This window comes from Bombina bombina, chromosome 3, assembly GCF_027579735.1.
Source record: "Bombina bombina isolate aBomBom1 chromosome 3, aBomBom1.pri, whole genome shotgun sequence".
NCBI classification, from domain to species: domain Eukaryota; kingdom Metazoa; phylum Chordata; class Amphibia; order Anura; family Bombinatoridae; genus Bombina; species Bombina bombina.
In genome coordinates, this window is record NC_069501.1 from 1,108,779,602 (window position 1) to 1,108,795,843 (window position 16,242).

Sequence of the window (16,242 nt, forward strand, 5' to 3'; positions counted from 1 at the left end):
ATTTATCAAGCCACCAACCGCAAATATGCTGGAATTCCGCAGCTTAATTGTGGCAAGCTTGATTCCCCTTATTTATCAAAGCCTACAGACCGGCAAAAGTTGAAATCTGTGACGTAACATACGATCCGCCGGTCTAAGTCCGACACAAATCGATGCTTACGTCATTACAGATGTTCCGAATGCAAATTCAGCACTATCTGACTACTTTTGCTAGTTAACAAATATCTAACAGGAACGCTCGCCACTATTCCGGCCCAGCGTACCTGGTTTTCAATCCGCCGCCATGGAGGCGGAGGATGCCATAGGAATCAATGGGAGTCTGAAAGCAGCGAAAGCTCATGTTCGCTGCTGCCCGATATCCCATTGATTCCTATGGGAGAATAAAAGTAACGTTTACACCTTAACATAAGCCCCGAGTCTAAACAACCCTAATCTGCTGCACATACACTGCCGCCAGCTACATTATAGTTATTAACCCCTAATCTGCCTCCCCTACACCGCCGCCACCTACATTATACTTATTAACCCCTAATCTGCCGCCCGCCACCACCGCCACCTACATAAACTTATTAACCCCTATTCCACTGCTCCCGGACCCCGCCGCATACATAATGTTATTAACCCCTATCCCGCCGCTCCCGGAGCCCACCGCAACTAAATAAAGTTATTAACCCCTAAACCCTTAGCCTCCCACATCACTACCACTTTCTAAACCTATTAACCCCCAAACCGCCTGCCCCCCACATCGCAATAAACTAAATTAACCTATAAACCCCTAAACCTAACAACCCGCTAACTTTATATTAAATATTAACTCATCCCTATCTTATAATAAATTAAAACTTACCATTAGATTTAAATTAAACTATATTAAACTAATAATTAATCTACCCTATTATACTAAAATTACATTAAACTATATTAAACTAATAATTAACCTACCCTAACTGTTATACTAAAATTACATTAAACTACAAATTAAATTAACTAAATTACATATTTAAAAACCTAACCCTACTCAAATAATTTAAATCTACTATTAAAAATTACAAAGTTACAAAAAACTAACAACTAAGTTACAAAAAATAACAAACACTAAGTTAAAAAAAAATAAACACTAAGTTACACAAAATAAAAAAATAAATTATCAAATATTTAAACTAATTACACCTAATCTAAGAGCCCTATGAAAATAAAAAAGCCCCCCCAAAATAAAAAAAACCCTAGCCTACAATAAACTACCAACGGCCCTTTTGTGAGGCATTGCCCCAAAGAAATCAGCTCTTTTACCTGTAAAAAAAAATACAACCCCCCCAACAGTAAAACCCACCACCCACACAACCAACCCCCCAAATAAAAACCTAATCTAAAAAACCTAAGATCCCCATTGCCCTGAAAAGGGCATTTGTATGGTCATTGCCCTTAAAAGGGCATTTAGCTCTTTTTCAAAAGCCCAAACCCTAATCTAAAATTAAAACCCACCAAATAAACCTTTAAAAAAAGCTTAACACTAACCCCCAAAGATCTACTTAAAGTTTCTGAAGACCCGACATCCATCCTCAACGAAGCGGCAGAAGTCCTCATCAAATCTGGCAGTAGTCTTCATCCAAGCGGGCTGAAGTCTTCATCCAACCGGGCAGAAGTCTTCATCAATGGGAGTCTGAAAGCAGCGAAAGCTCATGTTCGCTGCTGCCCGATATCCCATTGATTCCTATGGGAGAATAAAAGTAACGTTTACACCTTAACATAAGCCCGAGTCTAAACAACCCTAATCTGCCGCACATACACTGCCGCCAGCTACATTATACTTATTAACCCCTAATCTGCCGCCCCTACACCGCCACCACCTACATTATACTTATTAACCCCTAATCTGCCGCCCGCCACCACCGCCACCTACATAAACTTATTAACCCCTATTCCACTGCTCCCGGACCACGCCACATACATAATGTTATTAACCCCTATCCCGCTGCTCCCGGAGCCCACCGCAACTAAATAAAGTTATTAACCCCTAAACCCCTAGCCTCCCACATCACTGCCACTTTCTAAACCTATTAACCCCCAAACCGCCTGCCCCCCACATCGCCATAAACTAAATTAACCTATAAACCTCTAAACTTAACAACCCGCTAACTTTATATTAAATATTAACTCATCCCTATCTTATAATAAATTAAAACTTACCTTTAGATTTAAATTAAACTATATTAAACTAATAATTAATCTACCCTATTATACTAAAATTACATTAAACTATATTAAACTAATAATTAACCTACCCTAACTGTTATACTAAAATTACATTAAACTACAAATTAAATTAACTAAATTACATATTTAAAAACCTAACCCTACTCAAATAATTTAAATCTACTATTAAAAATTACAAAGTTACAAAAAACTAACAACTAAGTTACAAAAAATAACAAACACTAAGTTAAAAAAAAATAAACACTAATTTACACAAAATAAAAAAATAAATTATCAAATATTTAAACTAATTACACCTAATCTAAGAGCCCTATGAAAATAAAAAAAAAGAAATCAGCTCTTTTACCTGTAAAAAAAAAATACAACCCCCCCAACAGTAAAACCCACCACCCACACAACCAACCCCCCAAATAAAAACCTAATCTAAAAAACCTAAGCTCCCCATTGCCCTGAAAAGGGCATTTGTATGGTCATTGCCCTTAAAAGGGCATTTAGCTCTTTTTCAAAAGCCCAAACCCTAATCTAAAATTAAAACCCACCAAATAAACCCTTAAAAAAAGCTTAACACTAACCCCCAAAGATCCACTTAAAGTTTCTGAAGACCCGACATCCATCCTCAACGAAGCGGCAGAAGTCCTCATCAAATCTGGCAGTAGTCTTCATCCAAGCGGGCTGACGTCTTCATCCAACCGGGCAGAAGTCTTCATCCAGACGGCATCTTCATCCATCCGGCGCGGAGCGGCTCCTTCTTCAAGACATCCGACACTGAGCATCCTCTTCATTCAACGTCTTCTTTACAATGAATGTTCCTTTAAATGATGTCATCCAAGATGGCGTCCCTTAGATTCCGATTGGCTGATAGAATTCTATCAGCCAATCGTAATTAAGGTTGAAAAAATCCTATTGGCTGTTGCAATCAGCCAATAGGATTGAGCTTTCATCCTATTGGCTGATCCAATCAGCCAATAGAATGCAAGCTCAATCCTATTGGCTGATTGGAGAGCGTATTCAGGTCCACGGCCACGATGTTAGGCGATCTTAGGCGAGCGTATTGGTGCCATTGAATGCAAGTAAGTTGACGGCTTGATAAGTAGGCCTCATAGTCTTGCTCCAGCCCTGCTTATGTAATTGTGTAGTGGATTTATTTGGGAGCCTATAAACCCCACAATTTCTAAATGCAATTTGAGTGTTTTATTACAGTAATTGTTTGAGAAATTCATACTAACGCCATAAAGCAGGGTTGACTGAGACAAATTTAGACAACTGCATTAACTGAGCATCTGATTATATCACCTTTGTTGTAGCTCAGACATCCTAAAAATGTGGCCTTTTAATGGGTCCTGAGGACTGAAGTTTAGATACCTTGTCATTTAAAGCTTACTGAAGGAATTGAACTAATAATGTGCTGCCCCCCCCAATTCTCTTTCCACTTCAGTCTAGACCTAACCATTGCACTGGATCCTAAATGCAAAAGAGATGCATAAATATATACAAGTGACTTGTATATTATTTAAGGCAGCCATATTCTCCCTTTGTGCTGCTCCTTTTGAGTGCTGCCTGGGTGTATGGCTTCACTAGGACCCGTTATAAAGAGCTTAAATACTTACTGATCTTGCATGAATAATTTGAAGAGAAAATCAATCTTAGCATTTTCTATCTTGTTTAATATTTTGATAGCAAAAACATATTTAACAGAACAAAAATAGAACCCCAGAAGGAAGGAATTAGACTGGAGGGGTTAGTGACCACACTGTAGGCCTTAGAGGAAGGGTAGCCAAGGGGAGGTGTTAGGGAGTGGATAAATAGGAGTGAGCACCGGAAGCTGTTAGTCATTTTAGATAAGCGGGAAAAAGCTCCCTCCCTATGTATTGAAGATGAGGTAGTCGCAGCTGTGGCGGGTGCTGGCCTTATGAGGCGAGTTCAAGATCATGTGGTACCTCCCCTGAAGAGGGGTGAGAGTTTAGAGATTGGGGGCGTGCCTGGCAGTAGCCAGTGGAAGGCACGTGTGGCTATCTGGGGGGACGGCACCTTATGTTATTTATATTGGTTAAGATGGTTTAATGGTTATTGTCTTAAATGGCATGTTAATAAATGCGGGCTGCGGCCTTTTCACCCCATTGTCAACTGGTTGTGTCAAATATTGTGTGAAAGGAATGTGCCGAGTTTGTGGGTCAATGTTGTAAAGTAACAATTGCTCTCATCATTTGCTACTGACATGTTTTATAAAGGGAAATTTAAAACATTAAATTCTGCAAACATTTACCACCAATAACATAAACAAGGGACAAAACGAAATTGTTACTGCATGAGAGATAGTATAATTCTTTATAAGTCCTTTTAAATAAATTAGTAATATATTTCTTTTTTTTTCCCTTACAATTTTGAATTGTAGACATTTTTCCTATAAAATATTAATACCTAAAGAATATATTAAAATACTTACAGTCTTTGAAGCTGATACAGTCCAAAAAATGCTTGCTGAGATATATTCCTCAAGCAGTTGTGTTGAAGAAACCTTAAAATATAACAATCATTTAGTCATTCTTCACATTTTCAAAGTCTCAAAACCTTTCTTTAAAAATAAGAACTCTGCCATTTTATGGAATTTACCAATATGAGAAATACATCATAGATAATGCACATAGCACACGTTCAAGACCTGAAATGACGTCTGTCCTCTACCATAACCAATAATTTTATAATATTAACTTAAAAGCATAAAAAAACAAACTCTATGTCTCTCTCTATATGTATCATTAATAGTGATTTATTTGTTCCTAAAACATGAACAATAATAACCAATTTTCAACTTTTAAACTTTTCTTATTTTACAGATTTTTTTTTTTAAATTGCAGAATAAAATGTACTATGCTCTTTTTCTACTGTAAAAAAAGCAAATATGCAGCTTTTTAACACTAGGCAGTCCATCTATCGGTCAGTCTGGTCTGGTCACGCTAGTATCCAAAACTATTCAGTTATATTTCCAAGGTAACTACTGGAGTCAAATTAAATTAGCAATATAAATAACAGATCAATATAATTGCTGAAATTGGAAAAAGTTATGTAGATCTGAAGTTGAAAAATACATCTGTGTTTGATCACTGCATTAATTTAATCTGTCAAAAAAATCCTCATATTAAAAAGGTAATTTTTTCCTTATCTTAATATCTCAGACAATTTTTTTTAGTCATTCCAAAGTTATATGCAATTTCCATCTTTCACTCACACAAACACACATATAAACTGGCAACAAACAAGACAAATGGCCCCTGATGCCCGTTTCCGTGCGAGCCCTCAGGCCCCCCGGAAACAGCAGTTATGACGCAGTTAAGCTGCTCCTTAACTGGTCTGCTGCCTCTGAGGCTGCGGTCTGCAATCCGCCCGATCCTATACGATCTGTCAGATTGACAACCCCTTGAATCTGCAGGGGGCGGCATTGAACAAGCAGTGTATGTTGTCGGCATTTCAACGATGTCTGACGGACATGATACACTACAGTGCATCATGTCGGACAAATAATGATAAATCAGCCCCATAGTGTAGTATCCAGTAGTTGAAAGAAAATATATTAATTTAATAGTTTAGAATCTCAGAGTTGTACATATAAAAACACTTCAGGCAGTAAAAAACACACTTCTTGCAAGACACACTTCATACAATAAAAACACTTCATGCAATGAGATATTCTGTATAATACATTAACCAATAGTCTTTCATAAATCGTCCAGCGTTAAAAAGAAAAAGTTCCAAAGCCAACTTTGTATGTGTGGAAATCTTCCAAATTGCCAAAGTGTTTTTTATATTTGCAACTCTGAGAATCTAAACTATTAAATGAATATATTTCCTTTCAACTAGTACTGGGTACTACACTACATATTACAATACTTTGAATGCTATATTGGACTGATAGATCATAGTCCCATTAGAATTTATTCTAATCTAATCTATTTAAATCTAGACAAGTATCCGCTCGCAAGCTACACCATTAAGAAAGCAGCTGGAACGCTGCTTTGTGTTCCATCTCTGGCGCACTCTAAAGATAGATTTTTTTTTTTGGTAACATTGTATAGCTATTTTTAGGATTAGCTGTTTGTAGGGTTTTGGTGTACTGACAAGCACAAAAACCCAACCTGGTATTAGTTTTTTGTAAAATGACATATTCAATGGCATCACTGATGACATCATAGGCTATATTTATTAAGCAGTGGATGCTGCTCGCCTGAAACGGAAGTTAAGAAACAGCGGTCGTAAGACCGCTGTTCCTTAACTTTTCCACCACCTTTCAGATGACGGATTGAAATCATCCTGATTTGATCGGGATGATTGACAGCCCCTGTTAACGGCAGAAATGCTTGTGCAATGTTAAATGCCGACAGCGTAAACTGCTGGCATTTAGCAAGGTCGAGCGGACAGTGAATCATGTCTGCTTGACTATTTATAAATCTACTCCCATATGTTTTCTTACTTTTCCCTAAGAAATGAAAACAAATATAATATAATCTACATTTACATTTTAAGAAAAAAGAATAAAATCAAATATAATTATTTTATCATTTTTTTCCCTCCTAAAATGTCAATACATAACAAACACTTTTAGTCAGCAAGACGAGCACTAATGTATTATATTACATTATATTGTGTTATAAAGCTTCTTCAAAGTTACAATACACGTATTTTAAGGGACAGTCTACATCTTAGTTGTCTTAAAATCTTACCTTAGATTAAGCTGCAAATAGCCTCCAGCACTACTTTCTATGGGGCCCATTTATCACGCTCCGTATGGAGCTTGAAAGGCCGTATTTGTGGCGAGCCTTCAGACTCACCAGAAACATCGGTTATGAAGCAGCGGTCTAAAGACCGCTGCTTCATAACCTGTCCGCCTGCTCTGAGGAGGCGGACAGAGATTGCATGAAATCAACCTGATCGAATACGATCGTGTTGATTGCCACCCCCTGCTGGTGGCCGATTGGCCGCGAATCTGCAGGGGGCGGCGTTGCACCAGCAGTTCACAAGAGCTGCTGGTGCAATGCTGAATGCGGAGAGCGTATTGCTCTTCGCATTCAGTGATGTCTGTCGGACATGATCCGCTGATCAGATCATGTCGGACAGACATTTGTTAACTTCTTAAGGACAAGGGCATTTTTCAATTTCTTTCCCTGAAGGACCAGTGCTATTGTTACATTTCTGCGGTGTTTGTGTTTAGCTGTAATTTTCCTCTTACTCATTTACTGTACCCACACATATTATATAGCGTTTTTCTCGCCATTAAATGGACTTCTAAAGATACCATTATTTTCATCATATTTTATCATTTACTATAAAAAAAATGATAACATTTGAGGAAAAAATGGAAAAAAACACACTTTTTCTAACTTTGACCTCCAAAATCTGTTACACATCTACAACCACCAAAAAAACACCCATGCTAAATAGTTTCTAAATTTTGTCCTGAGTTTAGAAATACCCAATGTTTACATGTTCTTTGCTTTTTTTGTAAGTTATAGGGCAATAAATACAAGTAGCACTTTGCTATTTCCAAACCACTTTTTTTCAAAATTAGCGCTAGTTACATTGGGACACTGATATCTTTCAGGAATCTTTGAATATCCCTTCACATGTATATATTTTTTTTTTTAGAAGACAAATCAAAGTATTGATCTAGGCCCATTTTGGTATTTTTCATGCCCCCATTTCACCGCCAAATGCGATCAAATAAAATAAATTGTTCACTTTTTCACAAATTTTTTCACAAACTTTAGGTTTTCTCACTGAAATTATTTACAAACAACTTGTGCAATCTTGGTATATTTCATGCTACCATTTCACCGCTAAATGCGATCAAATAAAAAAAAAACGTAAAATTTTTCACAATTTTAGGTTTCTCACTGAAATTATTTACAAACAACTTTTGCAAGTATGGCATAAATGATTGTAAATTCTTCTCTGGGATCCCCTTTGTTCAGAAATAGCAGACATATATGGCTTTGGCGTTGCTTTTTGGTAATTAGAAGGCAGCTAAATGCCACTGTGCATCACACGTGTATTATGCCCAGCAGTGAAGGGGTTAATTAGGGAGCATGTAGGGAGCTTCTAGGGTTAATTTTAGCTTTAGTGTAGTGTAGTAGACAACCTCAAGTATTGATCTAGGCCCATCTTGGTATATTTCATGCTACCATTTCACCGCTAAATGCGATCAAATAAAAAAAAACTTAACATTTTTCACAATTTTAGGTTTCTCACTGAAATTATTTACAAACAACTTTTGCAAGTATGGCATAAATGGTTGTAAATGCTTCTCTGGGATCCCCTTTGTTCAGAAATAGCAGACATATATGGCTTTGGCACTGCTTTCTGGTAATTATAAGGCCGCTAAATGCCGCTGCGCACCACACATGTATTATGCCCAGCAGTGCAGGGGTTAATTAGGTAGCTTGTAGGGAGCTTGCAGGGTTAATTTTAGCTTTAGCGTAGAAATAAGCCTCCCACCTGACACATCACACCCCAGGATCCCTCCCAAACAGCTCTCTTCCTTCCCCCATCCCACAATTTTCCCCGCCATCTTAAGTACTGGCAGAAAGTCTGCCAGTACTAAAATAAAAGGTATATTTAAAAATAATAATTGTATAGCATATTTACATATGCTGCTGTGTAGGATCCCCCCTTAGCCCCCAACCTCCCTGATCCCCACCAAACAGCTCTATATCCCTCCCCCTTTACCTTACCTTAATTTTTTTTTTCTGTAGTATAGCTTCCCCCCGTAGACCAACCCCACCCCCTCCCAGATCCCTTACAAATATAATTTTTTGTTGTTTCCCCCCCCCCCTTTTTCCCACTTATTGATCCACATTTTTCTGTAGTGTAGTGGTACCTACCCGCTCCCTCCCCGTGCACGTGCCTGCCCTCCGCCCCCGGCAAGCGCGCACGGCCGCGACAACCCCATCCCCGATCCCGCCCCCTCTCTCTTCAGTCATCCATCGATGGCCTCCCACCCGCCTCTCACGTCGGCTCCCACCCACCAACGATTGCAGCCATCGATGCCGGTGCAGAGAGGGCCACAGAGTGGCTCTCTCTGCATCGGATGGGGGAAAAATTTTATTGCAGGATGCCTCGATATTGAGGCATCACTGCAATAACCGGAAAGCAGCTGGAAGTGATCAGGATTGCTTCCAGCCGCTTTAATCCCCAACGTCGTACAGGGTACGTCGCTGGTCTTTAAAGACCAGTTTGTGCAAGACGCACCCTGTACGACGCATGTCGTTAAGGGGTTAAATAGGCCCCTATATCACAAAGCAGGAATGGTAAAAAGCTATTTTAAAATGAATATTGTTTCTGGCCACTTTAGACTGCCAAGCTCCGCCCACTGATGATTTAACGATCTGACAGGGGATATGGCAATGTGTGATCCCCTAATAATGTGCATTCACTATCTATCTATCTATCTATCTATCTATCTATCTATCTATCTATCTATCTATCTATCTATCTATCTATCTATCTGAAGGGGCACACAAAGATAATGATGATCCCATTTAATGATTTAACATTAAACATACAGGACCAGATTACGAGCGTCGCGCTAACAGTTACGTGTAAGTGAAAAGGGGTTTATCACATCTGTATGTGCACATCAGGTGTTGCGCTGCTATTACAAGTTGAAAGTAAATGCGATCACATGAACGCAATTGAAGTTAATACGCATTGGGATATCACGTCCTCAGAGCTCTGGTTAACTGGTTTGCAAAACAAAAAAAGCACATCAAAAATACATTACAAAGTACAGTTACACTCTTAATAACACACTACAATAAAAATTATATTAAAAAAGATTGCAATAAAAATTTATAAGGGCTCAAAGATATGAGGGGGTCAATTTATCAAACTCCATATGGAGCTTGATGCCCCGTGTTTCCGGCTCGCCAGAAACAGAAGTTATGAAGCAGCGGTCTAAAGACCGCTGCTCCATAACCTGTCCGCCTGCTCTGAGGCGGTGGACAGAAATCAATCCGGTTGAATACGATCAGGTTGATTGACACCCCCTGATTGGCCGTGAATCTGCAGGAGGCGGCATTTCACCAGCAGTTCACAAGAACTGCTGGTGCAATGATAAATGCCAACAGGGTATGCATTTAGGATTTATCGATGTGCGGCGGACATGATACGCTACATCATATCATGTCCCTCCGCACTTTAAGAAATTTACCCGAGATCTCAAAGGCAGACAAAAGGCTGTAACATTGAGATACCTACATATGCATGTCTAAATTCTCCCTACCAAAAAAATCATGCAAGGACCCATAGACAAGACACCCACATCATCCTCTTCATTTAGAAAGATTGCACTTATTCATAAAGCTTTGAGAAATATATATGCGAACCGAAATTTTAAGGTTCGCAACATCACTAATGGCTACACTATAGGGAGTTAAATAACACAAACTTTGTTGTGTTCGTTAGTTTCCCTATAGCGCACATAACTCATAATCTAGCTGTTACTTTTTTTAGAAGTTATTCAGCTAGATTACGAGTTTTTGTCGGTAAGGCTTAATTTTTGTCGGTAAAAGTTCAGTTTCAGCTCACCGCTCACCTACAAACAACGCTGGTATTACAGGTTTTTCCAACCCCGGCGTTAGCCTCTAAAAAGTGAGCGGAGAGCAAAATTTAGCTCCACATCTCACCTTAATACCAGCGCTGCTTACGGTAGCGGTGAGCTGGCTAAACGTGCTTGTGCACGATTTCCCCTTAGGAATCAATGGGGCAGAATCGGCTGAAAAAAACCAAACACCTGCAAAAAAGCAGCGTTCAGCTCCTAACGCAGCCCCATTGATTCCTATGGGGAAATACTTTTATGTCTACACCTAACACCCTAACATGAACCCAGAGTCTAAACACCCCTAATCTTATACTTATTAACCCCTAATCTGCTGTCCCCAACATTGTCGCCACCTGCATTATATTATTAACCCCTAATCTGCTGCTCCGGACACCGCCGCCACCTACATTATACTTATGAACCCCTAATCTGCTGCCCCTAACATCGCCGACACCTACATTTTATTTATTAACCCCTAATCTGCCCCCCAATGTCGCCGCAACTATATTAAATTTATTAACCCCTAATCTGCCGCCGCCAACGTAACCCTAAACCTAACACCCCCCTAACTTAAATATAATTTAAATAAATCTAAAAAAATAACTACAATTAAATAAATTATTCCTATTTAAAACTAAATACTTACCTATAAAATAAACCCTAAGATAGCTACAATATAACTAATAGTTACATTGTATCTATCTTAGGGTTTATTTTTATCTTACAGGCAACTTTGTATTTATTTTAACTAGGAACAATAGTTATTAAATAGTTATTAACTATTTAATAACTACCTAGCTAAAATAAATACAAATTTACCTGTAAAATAAACCCTAACCTAAGTTACAATTACACCTAACACTACACTATAATTAAATAAATTAACTAAACTAACTACAATTAATTACAATTAAATTAAATAAAAGTACGAAAAAAACATAAATAAATAAACATATAAAAATAATAAAATAATTACAAGAATTTTAAACTAATTACACCTAATCTAATCCCCCTAATAAAATAAAAAAAGCGCCCCAAAATAATAAAAAATCCCTACCCTATATTAATTACAAAAAGCCCTTTAAAGGGCTTTTTGCGGTGCATTGCCCCAAAGTAATCAGCTCTTTTACCTGTAAAAAAAATTACAATACCACCCCCGACATTAAAACCCACCACCCACACACCCAACCCTACTCTAAAACCCACCCAATCCCCGCTTAATAAAACCTAACACTAACCCCTTGAAGATCACCCTACCTTGAGATGTCTTCACCCAGCCGGACACAAGTGGTCCTCCAGAGGGGCAGAAGTCTTCAACCGATCCGGGCAGAAGAGGACCTCCAGACGGGCAGAAGTCTTCATCCAAGCGGCATCTTCTATCTTCATCCATCCGTAGCGGAGCGGGTCCATCTTCAAGCTAGCCGATGCGGAGCATCCTCTTCTTCCGACAACTCCCGATGAATGAAGGTTCCTTTAAATGACGTCATACAAGATGGCGTCCCTTGAATTCCAATTGGCTGATAGGAGGCAATCAGCCAATAGAATTGAGCTTGCATTCTATTGGCTGATTGGAACAGCCAATAGAATGTGAGCTCAATCCTATTGGCTGATTGGATCAGCCAATAGGATTGAACTTCAATTCTATTGGCTGATTGGATCAGCCAATATGATTTTTCCTACCTTAATTCCGATTGGAATTCAAGGGACGCCATCTTGGATGACGTCATTTAAATGAATCTTCATTCATGGGGAGTTATCGGAAAAAGAGGATGCTCCGCATCGGCTGGCTTGAAGATGGACCCGCTCCATCCGGATGGATGAAGATAGAAGATGCCGCCTGGATGAAGACTTCTGCCTGTTTGGAGGTCCTCTTCTGCCCGGATCGGATGAAGACTTCTGCCCCTCTGGAGGACCACTTATGCCAGGCTGGGTGAACACGTCTCAAGGTAGGGTGATCTTAAAGGGGTTAGTGTTAGATTTTATTAAGGGGGGATTGGGTGGGTTTTAGAGTAGGGTTGGGTGTGTGGGTGGTGGGTTTTAATGTTGGGGGGTATTGTATTTTTTTTTTACAGGTAAAAGAGCTGATTACTTTGGGGCAATGTCCCGAAAAAAGCCACTTTTAAGGGCTATTTGTAATTTAGTATAGGGTAGGGATTTTTATTATTTTGGGGGGCTTTTTTATTTTATTAGGGGGATTAGATTAGGTGTAATTAGTTTAAAATTCTTGTAATTATTTTATTTATTTCTGTAATTTAGTGTTTTTTTTTTCCGTACTTTAATTTATTTAATTTAATTGTAGTTAATTTAGGAAATTATTTTAATTATAGTGTAGTGTTAGGTGTAATTGTAATTTAGGTTAGGTTTTATTTTACTGGTAAATTTGTCTTTATTTTAACTAGGTAGCTATTAAATAGTTAATAACTATTTAATAACTATTGTACCTAGTTAAAATAGATACAAAGTTGCCTGTTAAATAAAAATAAACCCTAAGATAGATACAATGTAACTATTAGTTATATTGTAGCTATCTTAGGGTTTATTTTATAGGTAAGTATTTAGTTTTAAATAGGAATAATTTATTTAATTGTAGTAATTTTATTTTGTTTTATTTAAATTATATTTAAGTTAGGGGGGTTAGTCTTAACTTAGGGTTAGACTTGGTTTTAGGGGTTAATACATTTAATATAGTGGCAGCGACATTGGGGGCGGCAGATTAGGGGTTAATAAATGTAGGTAGTTGTCGGTGATGTTAGGGACGGCAGATTAGTGGTTAATAAAATGTAACTAGTGTTTGCAAGGCAGGAGTGCGGCGGTTTAGGGGTTAATATATTTATTGAAGTGGCGGCGATGTCCGGTCGGCAGATTAGGGGTTAAAAACTTTAGTTAACTGTTTGCCATGTGGAGGGGGGCTCGGTTTAGGGGTTAATAGGTAGTTTATGGGTGTTAGTGTACTTTTTAGCACTTTAGTTAAGAGTTTTATGGGCTAACGCCGTAACATAAAACTCTTAACTAAAGTGCTAAAAAGTACACTAACACCCATAAACTACTGACTTTTAAATGCGATAGGAGTCTTGACAGGAGAGGGTGTACCGCTCACGCTCTCCAAGACTCGTAATACCGGCGTTAGGAAAATCCCATTAAAAAGATAAGATAAGCAATTGACATAAGGGGATTTGCAGTATGCTTGAGTCGCGGAATAAAAGTGAGCGGTACACCTGTACCTGCAAGACTCGTAATACCAGTGGGCGTTAAAAAGCAGCGTTGGGACCTCTCAACGCTGCTTTTTAAGGCTAACGCAAGGCTCGTAATCTAGGTGATTATTTATCCTGACATTATTGCATGACATGAAATACAGAAGGAAACAAATAAGGCAAAACAACAAAAAAATGGATAATGTTCAGTACAATAATAATCATGTGTGACAAGGCAAGTAATTACAAATAACTTTATGAGTGATCAATATCCCGGTGCAAGAAAAGTAACCAGAATGTCCTAGTGACAGGTTGCAAGAAATTGCACTTTCCTTTATTTTCACTGGGAAATTAAAAAAACCTTTTAGCGGAGGCATCACAATTCGGATACAATTTTGTTGGATCGGTTGCTATGTGCTCTCGAACCCCATTTTCTTTATACTTTTCCTTTCACTAAAAATAGGGCACATTCTTGTATTGAAAGTGAATGATAAAAAAAGATTTACCAGAGAATCTTAATTCATTTGACATTTTTTAAACTGGCCCAATACTTTTAGTGGATACGCAGGATGCGCCACTATCGTTCATATTACAAGTTGTGAGTTGTGTTGCGCTTGAACAAAATACAGCTGAAAATTGTAACGCTTTTGGAGACCTGATGTACAATGTTAATGCATGACAAAACACATTTAAAATATATTGAAATAAAGTATTTCACTCATATACATACATGTATTTACATACATATACAACACTTAATTAATCCTTTTATTTACTTGTACCCTTTATAACATGACATACAGGACTAGATTACAAGTGTAGTGCAAGTGATTTTGTGAGGGTTTTCACAATAGTTTGTGCACCTTTTTATTTGTGCCGATATTACAAGTTGAGCGAAAGAGCGATTGCGCTAGTGCAAACGCAAATTACGCTGTAATCATTACCACAATTTTAGAGCTGTGGTTAACTGTTTTGTGAAACTAAAAAGTTGCATAAAGCACTTCTAAAATACATTTAAAAGTATAGTTACACTCATTATAACACTATATCTAATAAAAATGATAGCACAAAAAAATATTGCACAAAAAAGTTACTCAAAGATATGAGATCTCGGGTGTTAGAAAAACCACCAAAGGGCTTTAACATTGAGATACACATTTATACACTGCTAAAGATGTATATGTATGTGTATATATATGTATATATATATATATATATATATTTATATATATATATATATATATATATATATATATATATATATACAGGGAGTGCAGAATTATTAGGCAATTGAGTATTTTGACCACATCATCCTCTTTATGCATGTTGTCTTACTCCAAGCTGTATAGGCTGGAAAGCCTACTACCAATTAAGCATATTAGGTGATGTGCATCTCTGTAATGAGAAGGGGTGTGGTCTAATGACATCAACACCCTATATCAGGTGTGCATAATTATTAGGCAACTTCCTTTCCTTTGGTAAAATGGGTCAAAAGAAGGACTTGACAGGCTCAGAAAAGTCAAAAATAGTGAGATATCTTGCAGAGGGATGCAGCACTCTTAAAATTGCAAAGCTTCTGAAGCGTGATCATCGAACAATCAAGCGTTTCATTCAAAATAGTCAACAGGGTCGCAAGAGGCGTGTGGAAAAACCAAGGCGCAAAATAACTGCCCATGAACTGAGAAAAGTCAAGCGTGCAGCTGCCAAGATGCCACTTGCCACCAGTTTGGCCATATTTCAGAGCTGCAACATCACTGGAGTGCCCAAAAGCACAAGGTGTGCAATACTCAGAGACATGGCCAAGGTAAGAAAGGCTGAAAGACGACCACCACTGAACAAGACACACAAGCTGAAACGTCAAGACTGGGCCAAGAAATATCTCAAGACTGATTTTTCTAAGGTTTTATGGACTGATGAAATGAGAGTGAGTCTTGATGGGCCAGATGGATGGGCCCGTGGCTGGATTGGTAAAGGGCAGAGAGCTCCAGTCCGACTCAGACGCCAGCAAGGTGGAGGTGGAGTACTGGTTTGGGCTGGTATCATCAAAGATGAGCTTGTGGGGCCTTTTCGGGTTGAGGATGGAGTCAAGCTCAACTCCCAGTCCTACTGCCAGTTTCTGGAAGACACCTTCTTCAAGCAGTGGTACAGGAAGAAGTCTGCATCCTTCAAGAAAAACATGATTTTCATGCAGGACAATGCTCCATCACACGCGTCCAAGTACTCCACAGCATGGCTGGCAAGAAAGGG

At 38.4% G+C, this 16,242-nt stretch overlaps 1 protein-coding gene across 1 annotated transcript in view; it reads right to left on the reverse strand.

Annotated features, from left to right (window-relative positions):
- RXFP2 (relaxin family peptide receptor 2) overlaps positions 1 to 16,242 on the reverse strand; it is a 215,758-nt gene that overhangs the window by 137,833 nt on the left and 61,683 nt on the right. Inside the window, exon 5 of the mRNA XM_053705563.1 lies at positions 4,658 to 4,729. Within this exon, the coding sequence (XP_053561538.1) occupies positions 4,658 to 4,729 (72 nt within the window). The remainder of the gene's footprint in view (positions 1 to 4,657; positions 4,730 to 16,242) is intronic.